At 36.3% G+C, this 17227-nt stretch overlaps 1 protein-coding gene across 8 annotated transcripts in view; it reads right to left on the bottom strand.

Annotated features, from left to right (window-relative positions):
• Nucleotides 1-17227, bottom strand: part of Cfap70 (cilia and flagella associated protein 70) — a 102336-nt gene that overhangs the window by 31013 nt on the left and 54096 nt on the right. For all 8 annotated transcript variants that reach the window (XM_078040438.1, XM_078040446.1, XM_078040450.1 and 5 more), the window contains 5 exons: nt 15023-15154; nt 10208-10333; nt 8545-8678; nt 8307-8422; nt 7873-8106 (listed from right to left, as the gene is read on the bottom strand). In XM_078040438.1, coding sequence (XP_077896564.1) covers nt 7873-8106; nt 8307-8422; nt 8545-8678; nt 10208-10333; nt 15023-15154 — 742 coding nt within the window. The remainder of the gene's footprint in view (nt 1-7872; nt 8107-8306; nt 8423-8544; nt 8679-10207; nt 10334-15022; nt 15155-17227) is intronic.

Here is a 17227-nt window from a genome sequence, read left to right as displayed (position 1 = left end):
GCAGTAAAATTCGCTGAGGATTCTCAGCCCCAAGCTCTACAAACTTAGGGTATGAGGGATTGGCAAACTGGAAGAGTGTGCCCACTCATTCATGACAACAGGGCTCCCGGGAGCTGAAGACCTGGCGTGTACCTAGTATTGTGGTGAGCGGCACCCGTGAGAGGGGCCTGGCTAGAGGAAAAGTGGGGAAGTGACTAGACACAAGAGGACGCCCTAGGCACCCAGGATTGGAGACTCGCCCAGTCTGGGAGGAGGAGCTGCTGCACAGTGATTGGTTTCCGTGTATTGATAGGAGAAACTTGGCCTGGTGGTCACAGCGCCACCTACTGGAAGAGAAGTTAATCAAACTCTAAGACTGCATTTATTAGTTTTTTTTTTTTTTTAATTTTGATTTCGGGTTTTCTTTCATTTTCATTTTTCTTTCTTGTTTTTTTAATTCTTTTTACAATTTTTTTCTTCCAATTTTAATTTTAATTTTTTTTTATTATTTAAAAAAAAATTTTTTTTCTTTTTTTATTTCCTATTTTTTTTCTTCTTTTGTCTTTTCATTTCTTTTCAATTATCTTACCCCCCCTTCCTTGAATTCTACCTGCTTACTCTCATTCTCTTTAGTGACTTTTTCCCTTCCCTTCTAATACTTTTCCTCCCAAGCATCAAATAAATTTATAGGAGTAAATAGTAACTCAGCAGTCAAACAGAACAAGAAGTAACATGAGCAGCTTCAAAAAGCAAGGAAGAAAAGGAGTACAAACAATGCAGGACAGCCTAAATATTCAGGAGGACCTAGAGTCATCAGAAAAATGGTCATATAAAGAACTCAAGGAACACCTTAGACAGATGGAATGGAACCTTAAAGAGGATATGAGACAGCAAATTCAAACAGCGAAAGAACACATTGAGAATGTATTACACAAACAGATAAAAGAAGAAGTTAAGCACCTTTATCAGGAGATAGAGATTATAAAAAAGAATCAAACCATAATCTTAGAAATGAAGGAAACTATAAACCAAATTAAAAACTCAATTGAGAGTATCACTAACAGAGTGGAACAAGTAGAAGCCAGAACGTCAGATAATGAAGACAAAATATTTCATCTTGAAAAGAGTCTAGCCAACTCAGAAAGGCTGGTAAAAAATCACGAGAAAAACATCCAAGAGTTATGGGATAACATAAAAAAACCAAACTTACGAGTCATCGGGATAGAAGAAGGTACAGAGATTCAAACCAAGGGAATGAGTAACCTGCTGAATGAAATAATTACAGAAAACTTTCCAGAAATAAAAAAGGAAACAGATATACAAATTGAAGATGCATACAGGACACCGAGCACACAAAATCACAGTAGACCAACGCCAAGACACATTGTTATGAAGATATCCAATATACAGAACAAAGAGAAAATATTAAAAGCTACAAGAGAAAGGAGACAGATTACATTCAGGGGTAAACCAATAAGGTTAACAACGGATTTTTCATCACAGACACTGAAAGCAAGGTCATGGAACAATGTATTTCAAACACTGAAAGACAATGGATGCCAACCAAGAATTCTGTATCCAGCAAAATTAAGCTTCAGGTATGACAACGAAATAAAAATCTTTCATGATAAACAAAAGTTAAAAGAATTTGCAGCCAGAAAACCAGCATTGCAAAGCATTTTGAGCAAAACACTACATGAGGAAGAAATGAAAAACAATAACCAAAACCATCAGAGGGAAGTGCCTCGGTAAAGACAGAGGGCGAGGGGAAAAATAATCATGGAGAAACAAACTAAATTTTTTTTTAAAAAAAAGGATAAATAATCAAACATGGATGGAAGTACAAACCATATATCAATAGTAACTCTGAATGTTAATGGCTTAAACTCTCCAATAAAGCGACATAGGCTGATATCATGGATTAAAAAAACAAATCCAACAATATGCTGCCTCCAGGAGACACATCTGATTGGAAAAGACATACACAGGCTGAAGGTGAAAGGACGGGAAAAAATATACCACGCACACGGTCCTCATAAGCAAGCAGGGGTGGCCATCCTCATATCGAATGAAATCGACTTCAAGACGAAGTTAATCAAAAGGGATGAAGAAGGACATTATATACTGTTGAAAGGAACCATTCACCAACAAGACATAACAATTATCAATATTTATGCACCAAATAATGGCGCTGCGACATTCATAAAACAAATTCTCCTCAAGTTCAAGAATCAAATAGACCACAACACAATAATTATGGGTGACTTCAACACACCTCTCTCACCATTGGACAGATCCTCCAAACAAAAGTTGAATAAGGAAACTATAGAACTCAATACCACAATCAATAACCTAGACTTAACTGACATATATAGAATATATCAACCATCATCAAATGGATATACTTTTTTCTCAGCAGCACATGGATCCTTCTCAAAAATAGACCATATTTTATGCCACAGGGCAACCCTCAGTAAATATAAAGGGGTGGAGATAATACCATGCATTTTATCTGATCATAATGGAATGAAACTGGAAATCAATGATAAAAGAAGGAAGGAAAAATCCTACATCACATGGAAAATGAACAATATGTTACTGAATGATCAATGGGTTACAGAAGACATAAAGGAGGAAATCAAAAAATTCTTAGAGATAAATGAAAATACAGACACAACATATCGGAATCTATGGGACACAATGAAAGCAGTTTTAAGAGGAAAATTCATCGCCTGGTGGTCATTCCTCAAAAAAAGAAAAAACCAACAAATAAATGAGCTCACACTTCATCTCAAAGCCCTAGAAAAGGAAGAGCAAAACAACAGCAAATGTTGCAGAAGGCAAGAAATAATTAAAATCAGAGCATAAATTAATGAAATTGAACCAAAAGAAACTATTGAAAAAATTAACAAAACTAAAAGTTGGTTCTTTGAAAAAATAAATAAGATCGACAGACCTTTAGCCATGCTAACAAAGAAGAGAGAGAACTCAAATTACTAACATACGGGATGAAAAAGGCAATATCACAACAGATGCTACAGAAATACAGAAGACAATTAGGAATTATTTTGAAAACCTATATTCCAATAAAATAGAAGATAGTGAAGACATTGATAAATTTCTTAAGTCATATGATTTGCCCCGACTGAGTCAGGAGGATACACACAATTTGAACAGACCAATATCAATGGATGAAATTGAAGAAGCCATCAAAAGACTACCAACCAAGAAAAGCCCAGGACTGGATGGGTATACAGCGGAGTTTTACAAAACCTTTAAAGAAGAATTAATACCAATACTTTTCAAGTTATTTCAGGAAATAGAAAAAGAGGGAGCTCTTCCAAATTCATTCTATGAGGCCAACATCACCCTGATTCCGAAACCAGACAAAGACACCTCAAAGAAGGAAAACTACAGACCAATATCTCTAATGAACCTAGATGCAAAAATCCTCAATAAAATTCTGGCGAATCGAATACAAAAACACATCAAAAAAATTGTGCACCATGATCAAGTAGGATTCATCCCTGGTATGCAAGGCTGGTTCAATATACGGAAATCAATAAATGTTATTCACCACATCAATAAAGATAAGAACCATATGATCATCTTGATAGACGCAGAGAAAGCATTCGACAAAGTACAGCATCCCTTTATGTTCAAAACACTTGAAAAACTAGGGATAACAGGAACGTACCTTGACATTGTAAAAGCTATCTATGCTAAGCCTCAGGCTAGCATCATTCTGAATGGACAAAAGTTGAAGGCATTCCCTCTAAAATCTGGAACAAGACAGGGATGCCCTCTATCACCACTTCTATTCAATATAGTTCTCGAAACACTGGCCAGAGCAATTAGACAGACGAAAGAAATTAAAGGCATAAAAATAGGAAAAGAAGAACTTAAATTATCACTATTTGCAGATGACATGATTCTATACTTAGAAGACCCAAAAGGGTCTACAAAGAAACTACTAGAACTAATAAATGAATTCAGCAAAGTGGCAGGATATAAAATCAATACGCATAAATCAAAGGCATTTCTGTATATCAGCGACAAAACTTCTGAAACGGAAATGAGGAAAAACACTCCATTCACAATATCCTCCAAAAAATAAAATACTTGGGAATCAACCTAACAAAAGAGGTGAAAGATTTATACAATGAAAACTACAGAACCCTAAAAAGAGAAGTAGAAGAAGATCTTAGAAGATGGAAAAATATACCCTGTTCATGGATAGGCAGAACTAACATTATCAAAATGGCGATATTACCAAAAGTTCTCTATAGGTTTAATGCAATGCCAATCAAAATCCCAACGGCATTTCTTGTAGAAATAGATAAAGCAATCATGAAATTCATATGGAAAAATAAAAGACCCAGAATAGCAAAAGCAATTTTAAGCAGGAAGTGTGAATCAGGCGGTATAGCGATACCAGATTTCAAACTATATTACAGAGCAATAGTGACAAAAACAGCATGGTACTGGTACTAAAACAGGCGAGTGGACCAATGGTATAGAATAGAGGACACAGAGACTAATCCACAAAGTTACAACTATCTTATATTTGATAAAGGGGCTAAAAGCATGCAATGGAGGAAGGATAGCATCTTCAACAAATGGTGTTGGGAAAACTGGAAATCCATATGCAAAAAAATGAAACTGAATCCCTTCCTCTCGCCATGCACAAAAGTTAACTCTAAATGGATCAAGGAGCTTGATATCAAATCAGAGACTCTGCGTCTGATAGAAGAAAAAGTTGGCTCCGATCCACATATTGTGGGGTCAGGCTCCAAATTCCTTAATAGGACATCCATAGCACAAGAGTTAATAACAATAATCAACAAATGGGACTTACTTAAACTAAAAAGTTTTTTCTCAGCAAGAGAAACAATAAGAGAGGTAAATAGGGAGCCTACATCCTGGGAACAAATTTTTACTCCTCACACTTCAGATACAGCCCTAATATCCAGAGTATACAAAGAACTCAAAAAATTAGACAATAAGATAACAAATAACCCAATCAACAAATGGGCCAAGTATCTGAACAGACACTTCTCAGAGGAGGACATACAATCAATCAACAAGTACATGAAAAAATGCTCACCATCTCTAGCAGTCAGAGAAATGCAAATCAAAACCACCCTAAGATACCATCTCACTCCAGTAAGATTGGCAGCCACTATGAAGTCAAACAACACAAGTGCTGGCGAGGATGTGGAGAAAAGGGTACTCTTGTACATTGCTGGTGGGACTGCAAATTGGTGCGGCCAATTTGCAAAGCAGTTTGGAGATTCCTGGGAAAGCTGGGAATGGAACCACCATTTGACCCTGCTATTGCCCTTCTTGGACTATTCCCTGAAGACCTTAAAAGAGCATGCTACAGGGATGCTGCCATATCGATGTTCATAGCAGCACAATTCACAATAGCTAGACTGTGGAACCAACCCAGATGCCCTTCAATAGATGAATGGATAAAAAAAATGTGGCATCTATACACAATGGAGTACTATGTAGCAATAAAAAATGACAAAATCATAGAATTTGCAGGGAAATGGATGGCACTAGAGCAGATTATGCTTAGTGAAGCTAGTCAATCCCTAAAAAACAAATACCAAATGTCTTCTTTGATATAATGAGAGCAACTATGAACAGAGCAAGGAGGAAGAGCAGGAAGAAAAGACTAACATTAAACAGAGTCATGAGATGGGAGGGAAAGGAAGAGTAAAGGGAAATTGCATGGAAATGAAGGGAGACCCTCATTGCTATACAAAATTACATATAAGAGGTTGTGAGGGGAATGGGAAAATAAACAAGGAGAGTAATGAATTACAGTAGATGGGGTAGAGAGAGAAGATGGGAGGGGAGGGGAGGGGGGATAGTAGGGGATAGGAAAGGTAGCAGAATACAACAATTACTATTTGGGCATTATGTAAAATTGTGGATGTGTAACCGATGTGATTCTGCAATCTGCATTTGGGGTAAAATTGGGAGTTCATAACCCACTTCAATCTAATGTATGAAATATGATATGTCAAGAGCTTTGTAATGTTGTGAACAACCAATAAAAAAATAAAAAATTTAAAAAAAATAGAATCAATAAAAGTTGAACAAGGCTGTCGTATACAAGTTCAATCTACAAAACAACATCATACACTAAAGAACAATAGCAATAACCAAAAATAAAATGCTATTTTGATAGCAATAGTTGTAAAACAACTGTAAATTAAACTGGGTATCTTTGGAGAAAATGTTAAAACTTTGATAAAGGACATGGAAAATGATCTGAGAAAATGGAAAAATCTTCCACACAATTGGATGGAATGACTTAATAATATAAAATGTTAATTATCCCTAAATTAATCTAAAATTTCAATGTAGTCCAAATAAGATATTTTTATTTATTTTTTTATTGGTTGTTCAAAACATTACAAAGCTCTTGACATATCATATTTCATACATTTGATTCAAATGGGTTATGAACTCCCATTTTTACCCCGTATACAGATTGCAGAATCACATCGGTTACACATCCATGTTTTTACGTATTGCCATACTCCAAATAAAATTTTTAATATACTTAATAATCTCACTACAAAACCCATATAGACAAATAAAGATCTACAAAGAGCTACGTGAACTGCAAAAATGTAACAAGGGCTGGAGCTGTGGCTCAGTGGTAGAGCACTCACCTAGCATGTGGGAGGCCCTGGGTTTGATCCTCAGCACACATAAAAATAAATAAATAAAATAAAGATATGTGTCCAACTACAACTTAAAAATAAATATTAAAAAAAGGTAACGATATGGTAGAACCTGATATGCCAAATTATTAAGATATGCTTCAAAACCACAGCAAAAAAAATGAGCATCATGTATTCACACTATAAAACCACAGCAGTGAAAGGACATATGTCATACTCTTTCATATTCATATGTAAATTTTTATATCAGATACACATGATAGAATGAAGAGCTCTAAGATTTTAGCAATAAAAAAGGATAACTCATAAAAAACAATAGCATGGTTGAATCTCAATGGTGCTCAGTGAAAAACGTCAGACAACAAAGAGGACATACTATGTAATTCTATTTAATTCTAAATATTTTAGGGAATTCTAGAATTTTAAAAGTCTAAAAAATGTAAATTCATCTATACTAACAGAAATCAGATCAGTGGTTGTCTGAAAATGGGGGCTGGAGAAACAGATCACAAGATATTTTCATTACCTTGACTGTGGTGATGTTTTCATATATCAAAGTTATCAAATATATAAATAGTACAGTTTAGGAAATGTCAATACCTCAGACATACTTAAATAAGGTATGCACAAAACACAATGCATATATGCAGGAAACACACAAAAACACATTTAAAATATGTTATAAAGACATTTAAAATATGTTCCTAAAGTAGAGGAAAAGAGACTGTTAATGAAAAATGGAGAAAATGGAGATTAGATAAATAAACACATAGCTTTAAAAATCACAAGACAGGATCCTTACCCATGTCAGGGTAGGAAGAGAAGAAGAAAAGAAAAAAAAATTGCTATGCAAGAACCTCTACTGTGCAAGAATGGGACACTTATGAAAGTACTTATGAAAAGTAGTAAACTTATGTACTTATAGTAGTACTTATACTACTAAGTAGTAAACTATGGAAGTAGTAGTAGTACCTATGGAAGTAGTAAACTCTGGAAAACTCAAAAAACAATATTAATAGAAGCTTCAGACCATTGATCATCTGAACGAAGAAATATTTAGAAGTCTTTCCTAGTATCACTGAAATAACTAAAAACTACAGTACACATTCACTTAACTAACATATACTTAGTGCCTATTGTGTGCCAGCTGCTATTCAGAAGGTCAGTAAGTTTCCCAATAGCTACTCACCATTTCTACCTCCTGCTCCTACAGCCTTGACTGCTGCAGAAGAAGAATCATTTATGGTTCCCCAAGGGCCTAAACTGGATTCTATATTCCCTCCTTCTTCAGCACACTCTACATTATCAGTGCTCTTTTCCTTTGTTACTTGTGTTTGAACTGCTCGTGCCTGAAGTTGTTTGACAGCCTCGTGAAATGCCATTTCCATTCGAATATCATTGTTTTGAATTTCATAGTACAAACCTGAGGAAAGAAAGATATTGAAATAAATGTGATTTCCTACTATCACATAATGAAGAACTGAGACCTTTGACTTATTTCCCCCATATTTTTAGCAAAGTTTAGGAACTACATGATGAGCCATCAAAGAGGAAAAAGGGAAAGAGAGTCTTACAATGGAAACACACACACACACACAGACATATCACAGGAAAGTAACATACCAAGTAAAGTCCAGGCTACAACATTGGTTGGTTCCAAGCAAGTGGCATCCTCAAAGAAAATTTCTGCTTGCTCATAGTTTTCCATCAAGACAGCCAGGACACCACAGAGCAACAAGCTGAGAAAAGACCGCTAACATGGTTAAGAGCATGGTCCAAGGTCACATTCATGGAATCAAGACAATCTCATGTAGAAATTCATCTGCTCCTACTCATCCCTCAATCTCCTTTCCATCTCTACCTCTGGATGTGACTCTCATTCAAGGAAAGGGCTTTCCGAAAACACTCTTGTGCTTTGATGTTGTCTTCAGTTAGTAGGCAGAAGGCACCATAGTCCAGCCAGTGATCTAGGTTCTGCGGCTCACGGACCAACCTCTAGGCACACAAGCATCAGGAGAGCCAAGGTTATTTTGACATTTTGTCCTACTTTTTGTACATATGATATCACATAGTAAGCACTCCATAAATACTGTAAGTTCTATAAAAGCATAGGCCATGACTACTTTTTTGCTTACCAGGAATCCCAAATGCGTAGTATAATTACTATCCTAGCTTTAATAGATGGCCAAAAAATATATTGTTGAAATAATGTAAAAACTGAATCCTCAAGCCATTTCTTCCCTGTGTCTGATCACCTTAAACTCATCTGGTACCTTAAGAGCCTAAAGATTCATTTTATGGGATATCAACCATATATAGTAATTTCTACCATAATCATGATATGGCAAATGTAAATTCATCTAAAAATCTGAGACAAAAATGGTGCCTCATGAATTAAAACCACAAATTTTGCTTAAAGAAATTAAAGAAGATATAAATAAATGGGAAGATACCCCATGTTTGTGGATTGGAAGACTTAATATTGTTAAGATGTCTACCACTACTGTAAGCAATCTAAAGAGACAATGCAATTTCTACTAAAATCCTTAACAGTTAAACACAGAATTTCCATGTCCTAGCAATTTCATTTTTAAGTACACATCCAAAATAATTAAAAACAAGTACTCAAACCAATGCTTATATACAAATGTTAAGTTTGAGAGTTTTTAATATTCTAGATACGAATCCTTTGCCAAATACATGTGTTACAAATATTTTCTCCTGATCTGTATTTTTCTTATGGAGCAAAAGTTTTAAATTTTGATGAGGTTCCATTTATTTCATTTTTCTTTGATTGATGGTACTTCAGTTTCATGTGTCAAAACTCTTTACCGGGGCTAGGGATGTGGCTCAAGCGGTAGCGCGCTCGCCTGGCATGCGTGCGGCCTGGGTTCGATCCTCAGCACCACATACCAACAAAGATGTTGTGTCCACCGAGAACTAAAAAATAAATATTAAAAATTCTCTCTCTCTCTCTCTCTCTCTCCTCTCCCATTCTCTCTTAAAAAAAAAATGCCCTTTAAAAAAAAAAAAAAAAAAAAACTCTTTACCTAGTTCTAGCCCAAGAAGATTTTCTTCTGTTTCTTTTAAAAGTTTTGTTTTAAATTTACATTCATCATCCATTTGAACTTGAATTTTGTATAATGCTTACATTAGATCAAGTTTAATTTATCTTGCATATAGATAACCAATTGTTTTAACACTTGAAAAATTATCCTTTCTCTATGGAATTTCTTTTATATCTTGTCAAAAATCAAATATCCTTATTGTACAGGCCTATTTTTGGACTCTGTTATATATTGATTTTTGTGTGTACCCTTCACTAAACAAGATTTGATTTTTTATTTTTTGCAGTGCTGGGCATCAAACCCAGGGTCATATTCATGCTAGGCAAGAGCTTTCTACCACTGAGCTATCGCCATTGCCCCACAAGTTTCATTTTTCAGTATTCAAAAACTACTATTCTTTATTTCCATATTTTACAATAATAGTAACAAAAATCACTGAGAAAGATTTTTAATTACCTCTTTATAATACACTGCTGCCATTTCAAAGTTTTCATTAACCTCTGCTTCAAATGCAAAGAGTCGAAGCTGTTCACTGCTTGTATGAACGGCTGAAACAGTGCTTTGGACATCATCTGGCATGGCCTTGTCAATATCAAGATGTTAAGCAAACAAAATGAAGCAATTCCAAGTGAAGAGGGTTATGAGAATAACCAGATGAAAGATACAGTCATAACATCTAAGATGATACTGAGGTTTCTTACAGTCTTGCCAAGGCAGTAAGAGAATATGAGAGAACCAAGAAACAAATATCAAGGGTGAAAGGGAAGCTCAGGTATTTGAATACCAATAGTGTGAGCTCATGGAAGTGAGTAAAAATTGTTTAAGGCCAAAACAATTCTCCTCAACCCTCAGGGCAGACAGTGTCCCTACTCAAGTTACCTCTGACCTCAAACAGCTTCCTTTATTTTCTATAGGACAAATATCATTTTTAAGGGCCATGATGTGAAAAACATCAGCAAGTTAGTGCTAGCTAGAGTTTTTAAACATGAAGAAAACAGGAAATAAAGGGTAAAGCTTTAAAAGCCAGATCTATAACTTTAGGGGGAAAATTAAACTGATAGATCATACAAAGGAGACATTTGAGAAATAGCCAGAAAAGTAGAAAAAAAACCAGAAATAGAATATATCATATATACCCAGGCTGGAAGATCAAGTCTGGTGTAATTAGTAATCTCCTAAGTCAGAAGCTATGGCTATGCAAGAACCTAAAATTCCTTAATTAAAAGTAAAAATGGGGGCTGGGATGTGGCTCAAGCGGTAGTGCACTTGCCTGGCATGCGCAGGGCCCTGGGTTCATCCTCAGCACCACATAAATGTAAAATAAAGATGTTGTGTCCACTGAAAACTAAAAGAATAAATATTTTTTAAAAAAGTAAAAATTGGGCTGAGGTTGTGGCTCAGTGGTACAGTGCTTGCCTAGCATGGGTGAGGCACTGGGTTCAATTCTCAACACCACAAATAAATTAATAAATAAAATAAAGGTCCATCAACAACTAAAAAATTTTTTTAAAAAAGTAAAAATGATAGCAATGACTTTAACAATTATAGTAGCTAAGGAATGTGAAGAGTAAAGCTAAGGCCAGGCGTGGTAGTGCACACCTGAAATCCCAGCAATCCAGAGTCTGAGGCAGGAGGATCACAAGTTTATAGACCAGCTTCAGCAACTTAGTGAGGCCCTAAGCAACTCAGGCCCTAAGACCCTTCCTCAAAATAAAAAATAAAAAAAATTAGGGATTCAGCTTAATGGTTAAGTGTCCCTGGGTTCAATACTAGTACCAAAAACTAATTTTAAAATAAAGCCAAATTTAAGATGGGCCAAAGAGTTTATGATCACTGATTAATGCTTCTGTTCTCTGTGCTTTTTAGTTTTGATTATCATGACCTTCAAATCCTTCCAGAAACACACTTCTATGCCCACACCTGAACTCTACTTCTAGTATCCCATTCCCAGAATCCACTTTCCAACCCTTCCACCTTTTTATCATTTACTTAAAGTAGCTTCCTGACTTCATTTCCTCCACTTCCAATAAGCCCATAACTTCCCAAATGGATCAACCTGACCTCATGATTACCTACTTGTCCTCCTCTCTCACCAGCACACTCAAATCTCAAGCATCCTCATCCTTTTCCTGCATTTGTCCTGAAAACTCCCAAATTAAAACAATCCTACAGCTAGGTGCCATAATCACAGAGCATGCCTGTAATCCCAGTGACTACAGAGGCTGAGGCAGGGCTATCACAAGTTCAAGGCCAGTCTTAGAAAGTTAGTGAAACCCTCAGGAACTTAGAGAGACCCTGTCCCCAAATAAAAAATTATATGCACTAGGAATGTGGTGAGTGGTAAAGTGCCCCTGGGTTCAACCCCTAGTACCAAAATAAATCAATAAATAAAAATAATTTTTTAAAAAATAAGCCTACAATCTGATTTCTTCATTCCTGCACAAGTGTGTTTAACTGAGTCTAAGAAAAACTGAATAGGTCTGGGGTTGTAGCTCAGTGGTAGAACATTTGCCTCAAATGTATGGGGTACTGGGTTCAATCTTTAGCACCATATAAAATAATAAATAAAGTAAATAAAGGTATTGTGTTCATCTACAACATTTAAAAAAAGAAAGGAGGAGAAACATAATAGCTACAGAGATACCTGAGCCTCCCAGACTCTTGTGGCATTCAGTCTTAGCTGAAAATCTTTAATATTTTCAGTAATTTCTATACTCGTCCTTGTTTAACAACAAAATTTTCTTTTCAAATTGTTCATTCAACCTGAATTCCCTTTACTTTCAATAAAGACCTTATTTCATGAGGTGAGATAATAGAAATAATTAGGCAAGAAACTCTCAATTTTTAATCCCACACCTAAATTGTTTATTTCTGCATCAATCTTTTGTTTTGGGTACTGGGAATTGAATCTAGTGGCACTGAACCACTGAGCCACATCCCCAGCCCTTTTTTGTATTGTTTTTAGAGACAGGTCTCACTGAGTTACTTGGGGCTCACCAAATTGTTGAGGCTGACTTTGAAGTCACAATCCTTCTACCTCAGTCTCCTGAGCCACTGGGATTACAGGCAAGCACTACCTCGACCAGCAATTTCTGCATCTATTTTTCTCTCTCTCCTTTCGGTCTCAGAGGAAGAGGCATTGAGTCCCTTCTGTTTTAAGGCTAATCCTTGGTCCTTTCCAGTTGTATAACCTGGGCTTATCATTATTTATTTCCTCTCCTTCCAAAATTTTCAACTTCTCCCACTGTGCTGACTCCATTTCCTAAACTTATAGATAGATGTACTCAAGGTTTTTCTATCCTAAAAAGAAAATTCCTATAATTTCTAACTTTTACTTTTCCATATTTTCTTTCATTATCAACTTCCTGATTTTATATTAATCTATTTCCTAGTCACACATTTACTCTTCAATGCACTATAATTTTAATCCTTCCTATTAGCACAATGAAGTTGCTATGTAAAAGTTAACAATAACCTCCTTTTTACCAAACCCAATGAAAACTTCTTGGGTTTTGTTTTCCTTGAATTCCTAGGAGTATTTGACAATGTTGACCACTTGTTCTTAAAATTCTTTCCCCTTGGCTCAAGAACTCCACTGTCTTCTGGCTCTTTTGCTTCCTTAACAATTCCACTTGTCTCCTTCATCAATTCTTTCGCTCAGCCATCCCTTAAATGTTTGTGTTTCCTAGGATTCTATAACTAGTTTGCACTCTTTCCTCCTATTTTTCTCAGGCAGCCTCATCAATGACAGTAGCATCCATATATCATCACTCTCTAAATCTCATCTCTAGTTCAGATCTCTTATTTAGCAAAACCCCACAGGAGCCAATGTTTAAAATTAATTCAACATCATCTGCACTTCACCAAATTTATTCATGTTATATTCTTTATCCTGGTTAATGTTAACATCAAAACCCAGTCAATGAGCCTTAAACTTAAGTATTTTTTACTCCTCTTCCTCTTTATTATGCAACAGTCATCTAACATCACCAGTTTTGCCACCTTGAACCCACCCTCTATAACTGCTGTAACCCTGTATAAAAACTGAATGGTTTTTATAAAATGTAAACTGATCATAAAGTAGTTTAATTTATTGCTCCCAACTGCTAATGAGAAAAAAGTCACAAGTTCTCTGTATGGAATACAAGGCATGCCTTCACTCTCCCAAATTTCCCAACAGGAACAGATCCTTAGCTTCATCTTCTTCCCTACCTCTTAACCACTTCAACCTCTGCTCTTGAACTCTGTATATACCAGATTCTTTGCAGCTCCTAAGCCTTTGTGGAATTCCTGTGATTCAATGCTCTGAGACATGCATCTAGAGAATTTCTTTTCAGCTTTGAAGGCCCAGCTCAAGCTATAGCTCCTCTGTGAATTCACTTATTCACTCTAATCTGCTCTCCGATGAACACTATCACAGCACTTACCTCCTTTTACTGCAGTTACTGTATTTTGTGCCTGACTCCTCCACTAGGTGAGAGTTCTTTTGGTTCAGAAGGCAACAGCAATTTCCATACTCAACTCTCAACTGCTTTCCAATTCAAATCATCCACATCATCCATTCCCAAGAATTAAGGACTGTTCTTTTAATTCTACAATATTGAACCTCTTGTCCTACATCTTCCAAGAAGGCTGAACCACATCAAAGAAAAAAGTGATAGTAGTAGGGAAGAATAACAACAGAGAGGAACAAATAGAAAAAGGAGGCACAGCTAGTAAGAGACTAACATGAGCACAAAACAACTTTGATTTTGTTCCTTTCAAATAAACCACAACTGAATACATACAAAAATGAACAGATGAAGGCAAGAAGCAAGATAGGTGTACAAATAAATATGCAAACAGACAAATGGACTGGAAAGTAGATTACCTGCCTTGGGGAAAAGCATATTTGAAATGTATTGCAATTTGGTAAAATATCTGAAAACTCAGTTTTTCTTTGTTTTTATTGTAAGAATTGTTAACAGTCACAAAACAAATAGAATGATAATCTTGTTTCACAATTTCCATAGCCTAATTTGTCTATTTTTGATGATTCCATTACATTTTAAAAAGTCATAAAGTTTTAAAAGTATATCCCTTGTTCTCCCCGAAATTAGCTTTATATTTTAGGCAGTTTCTTATTCATCTTTTGTTTTCAGTGCCTAGTACAGAGTAGCCACCTTAATAAATATTTTTTAAATAAGGAAGAAAAAAAGCAAAGTGGGAATATTTCAAAGGCGATCTTGATATTCTACAGAGAAAAGAAGAGCTGTCGGTGTTGACACCTACCTCATTTAGGGCCACATGCATCTGATCTACCAAGAATACGTAAAGCTCACTGATAAATGTCTGCAGTTCCTCCTGGCTTTCAAATGACGTTGTCCTCAAATATTTCTCTCTCACAATCTTCACCACTGCATGCTGCAAGATATACACAATGCCTTTCATATAACACAGACCAGCACTGTGCTGATAGCACATCTCTCTAGGACTTCTCATCTAAGGTTCATCAGAACTTCAGATGGTGATTGTTTTCTCCCTGGGTGACACTAGACTATCAGGTCTCTGGTATTCCTCTGTAGAACTTCTTTCTTTGACATCACCATTGTTACCAATTGGGGCAATGCAGGGCTCATCCCATGTGAAGAGAGTTATGTACCTGAAGAAAATCTTAGCATTTGGCTATGTGTTAACTCTCTCATAGTGGCCATATGATTCAAGGCAGAAAGGGAAAAAGACCTGGTTTGAGTCCAGAGAATGGAAATCTCGTTATAATGCTTACATGTACAATCTCATAAATTATTTCACATTTGGAACCTAAGTTTCCTCATTTGCTAAGTGGACATGTAGTTCTAGTATTCAGTCATCTGAAAACCAAAGACAGAAAACAGAAGTAAAAACTTAAAGTGCTACATAAATACAGTAGTTTCCCCTTATACACAGTTTGAGCTCCCCATGGTCAACTGTGGTCTGAAAATATTACATGGAAAATTTCAGAAATAAATAATTCATGAGTTTTAAGTTATGTATCATTCTGAGTAGCATAATGAAATCCTGAACAGCCCCTGCTCCATCCTGTACGGCCCTACTCCATCCTGCCATGGATGTGAATCATCCTTTTGTTCAATCGTCCTTTTGTTTCCATGCTATACATTACCAGCCCATCAGACACCAAGTAGTCATCTTGCTATAAGACTGACCTTTGTGGTATGGCAGTGCTTATGTTCAACAACCTTTATTTTACTTAATAATGGCACTAAAGCACAGAGGAGTGATGTTAAAAAAAAAAAAGCCATAAAGTTCTTCCTTTATGTGAAAAGGTGAGAGTCACCATAGGTATTTATGTTACAGAAAAAAAAACATAGTACATACAGGGTTCAGCACTATCCACAGTTTCAAGGATCTACTGGGGGTCTTGAAACATTGTGGCAAGCCACCAGCGTGAGCACATGAGCAGACTGGACTGACATTGCCTCTCATTGGGCTGATGAGATATGTGTCCTTTTCCCTTGCTCTGCCTATGGTCCCCACACAGCACCTGAGATAGGTGTGGCCTTCCAAGATGTCAATCTGCGACCACAAGACATCAGGAAGCTAGACTCAACCCCCTGATATCTGACTCTCTCTCACTGGGGTAGAACTTTCTCGAGTATCTTCCCCTCAATGAAAAAGGGCTTCAGAACTCCTCCTCCTCTTTCTTCGGCCTCCCTTGTGGGAGCTGGAGCAGAGGAGCCATTGCTGAAGAATCTCAAGAAAAAGATATTTTCTCTGATTTGGTGTGGTTATTTCACGTCATACCCAAATTCACCTGGAGTGACCCTGAATGACTTAGTCACGTGATATGGCAAAACATAACCCCCCATAATGGGGGACTAAGGTATAAACACAGCACGTTGCTATGGCCACACAGCTGCTTTTTTCTCTCCCTAACCTAACATCATTGCCAGGTTTTATAGGAAGCACCTTCCATGCATCGTATTATTTAATTCTCATAAATAGCCCATGTGATAATATGAATATTGTCCCTCACTGTCAATGAAGAAATTGAGGCACAGAAAGGTAAAGTTATGTCCTGAAAGTCACTCAGCCTGAAAAGGCAAAACCAGAATCAAACCAAGAAGTGATTATACCATCTACTGAGAATACCCTCTTGCCTCCATGAGCATCTACTTTATCATTTCCACGTGCTCTCTTTGTATCAATTTACTACAGAAAAGGACACATTGCAAATGTTCACAGAGCTAGTGTAACATAGCAGTTAGAGCCAAAGTGCCTGAATTTGAATCCTGTCTTTGACCTTTATTCTCTGTGATTTCGGGCAAATTATTTAACCAATTAATATTATATTTTCCCACCCATAAAAGGGAGCAATGGGGAGTACCTACCCCACAGGGTTATTGTAAGGATTAAAATTTGCTTGGCATACAGAAAACATTTAATAAATGTTAAATGTTATTAGTCAAGATTTTTGTTTTTCTTCTTTCTGGGGATTGA

The sequence above is a fragment of the Ictidomys tridecemlineatus genome, chromosome 1 (genome assembly GCF_052094955.1).
Source record: "Ictidomys tridecemlineatus isolate mIctTri1 chromosome 1, mIctTri1.hap1, whole genome shotgun sequence".
Lineage (NCBI taxonomy): Eukaryota > Metazoa > Chordata > Mammalia > Rodentia > Sciuridae > Ictidomys > Ictidomys tridecemlineatus.
This window is presented reverse-complemented; position numbering and strand designations above follow the sequence as displayed.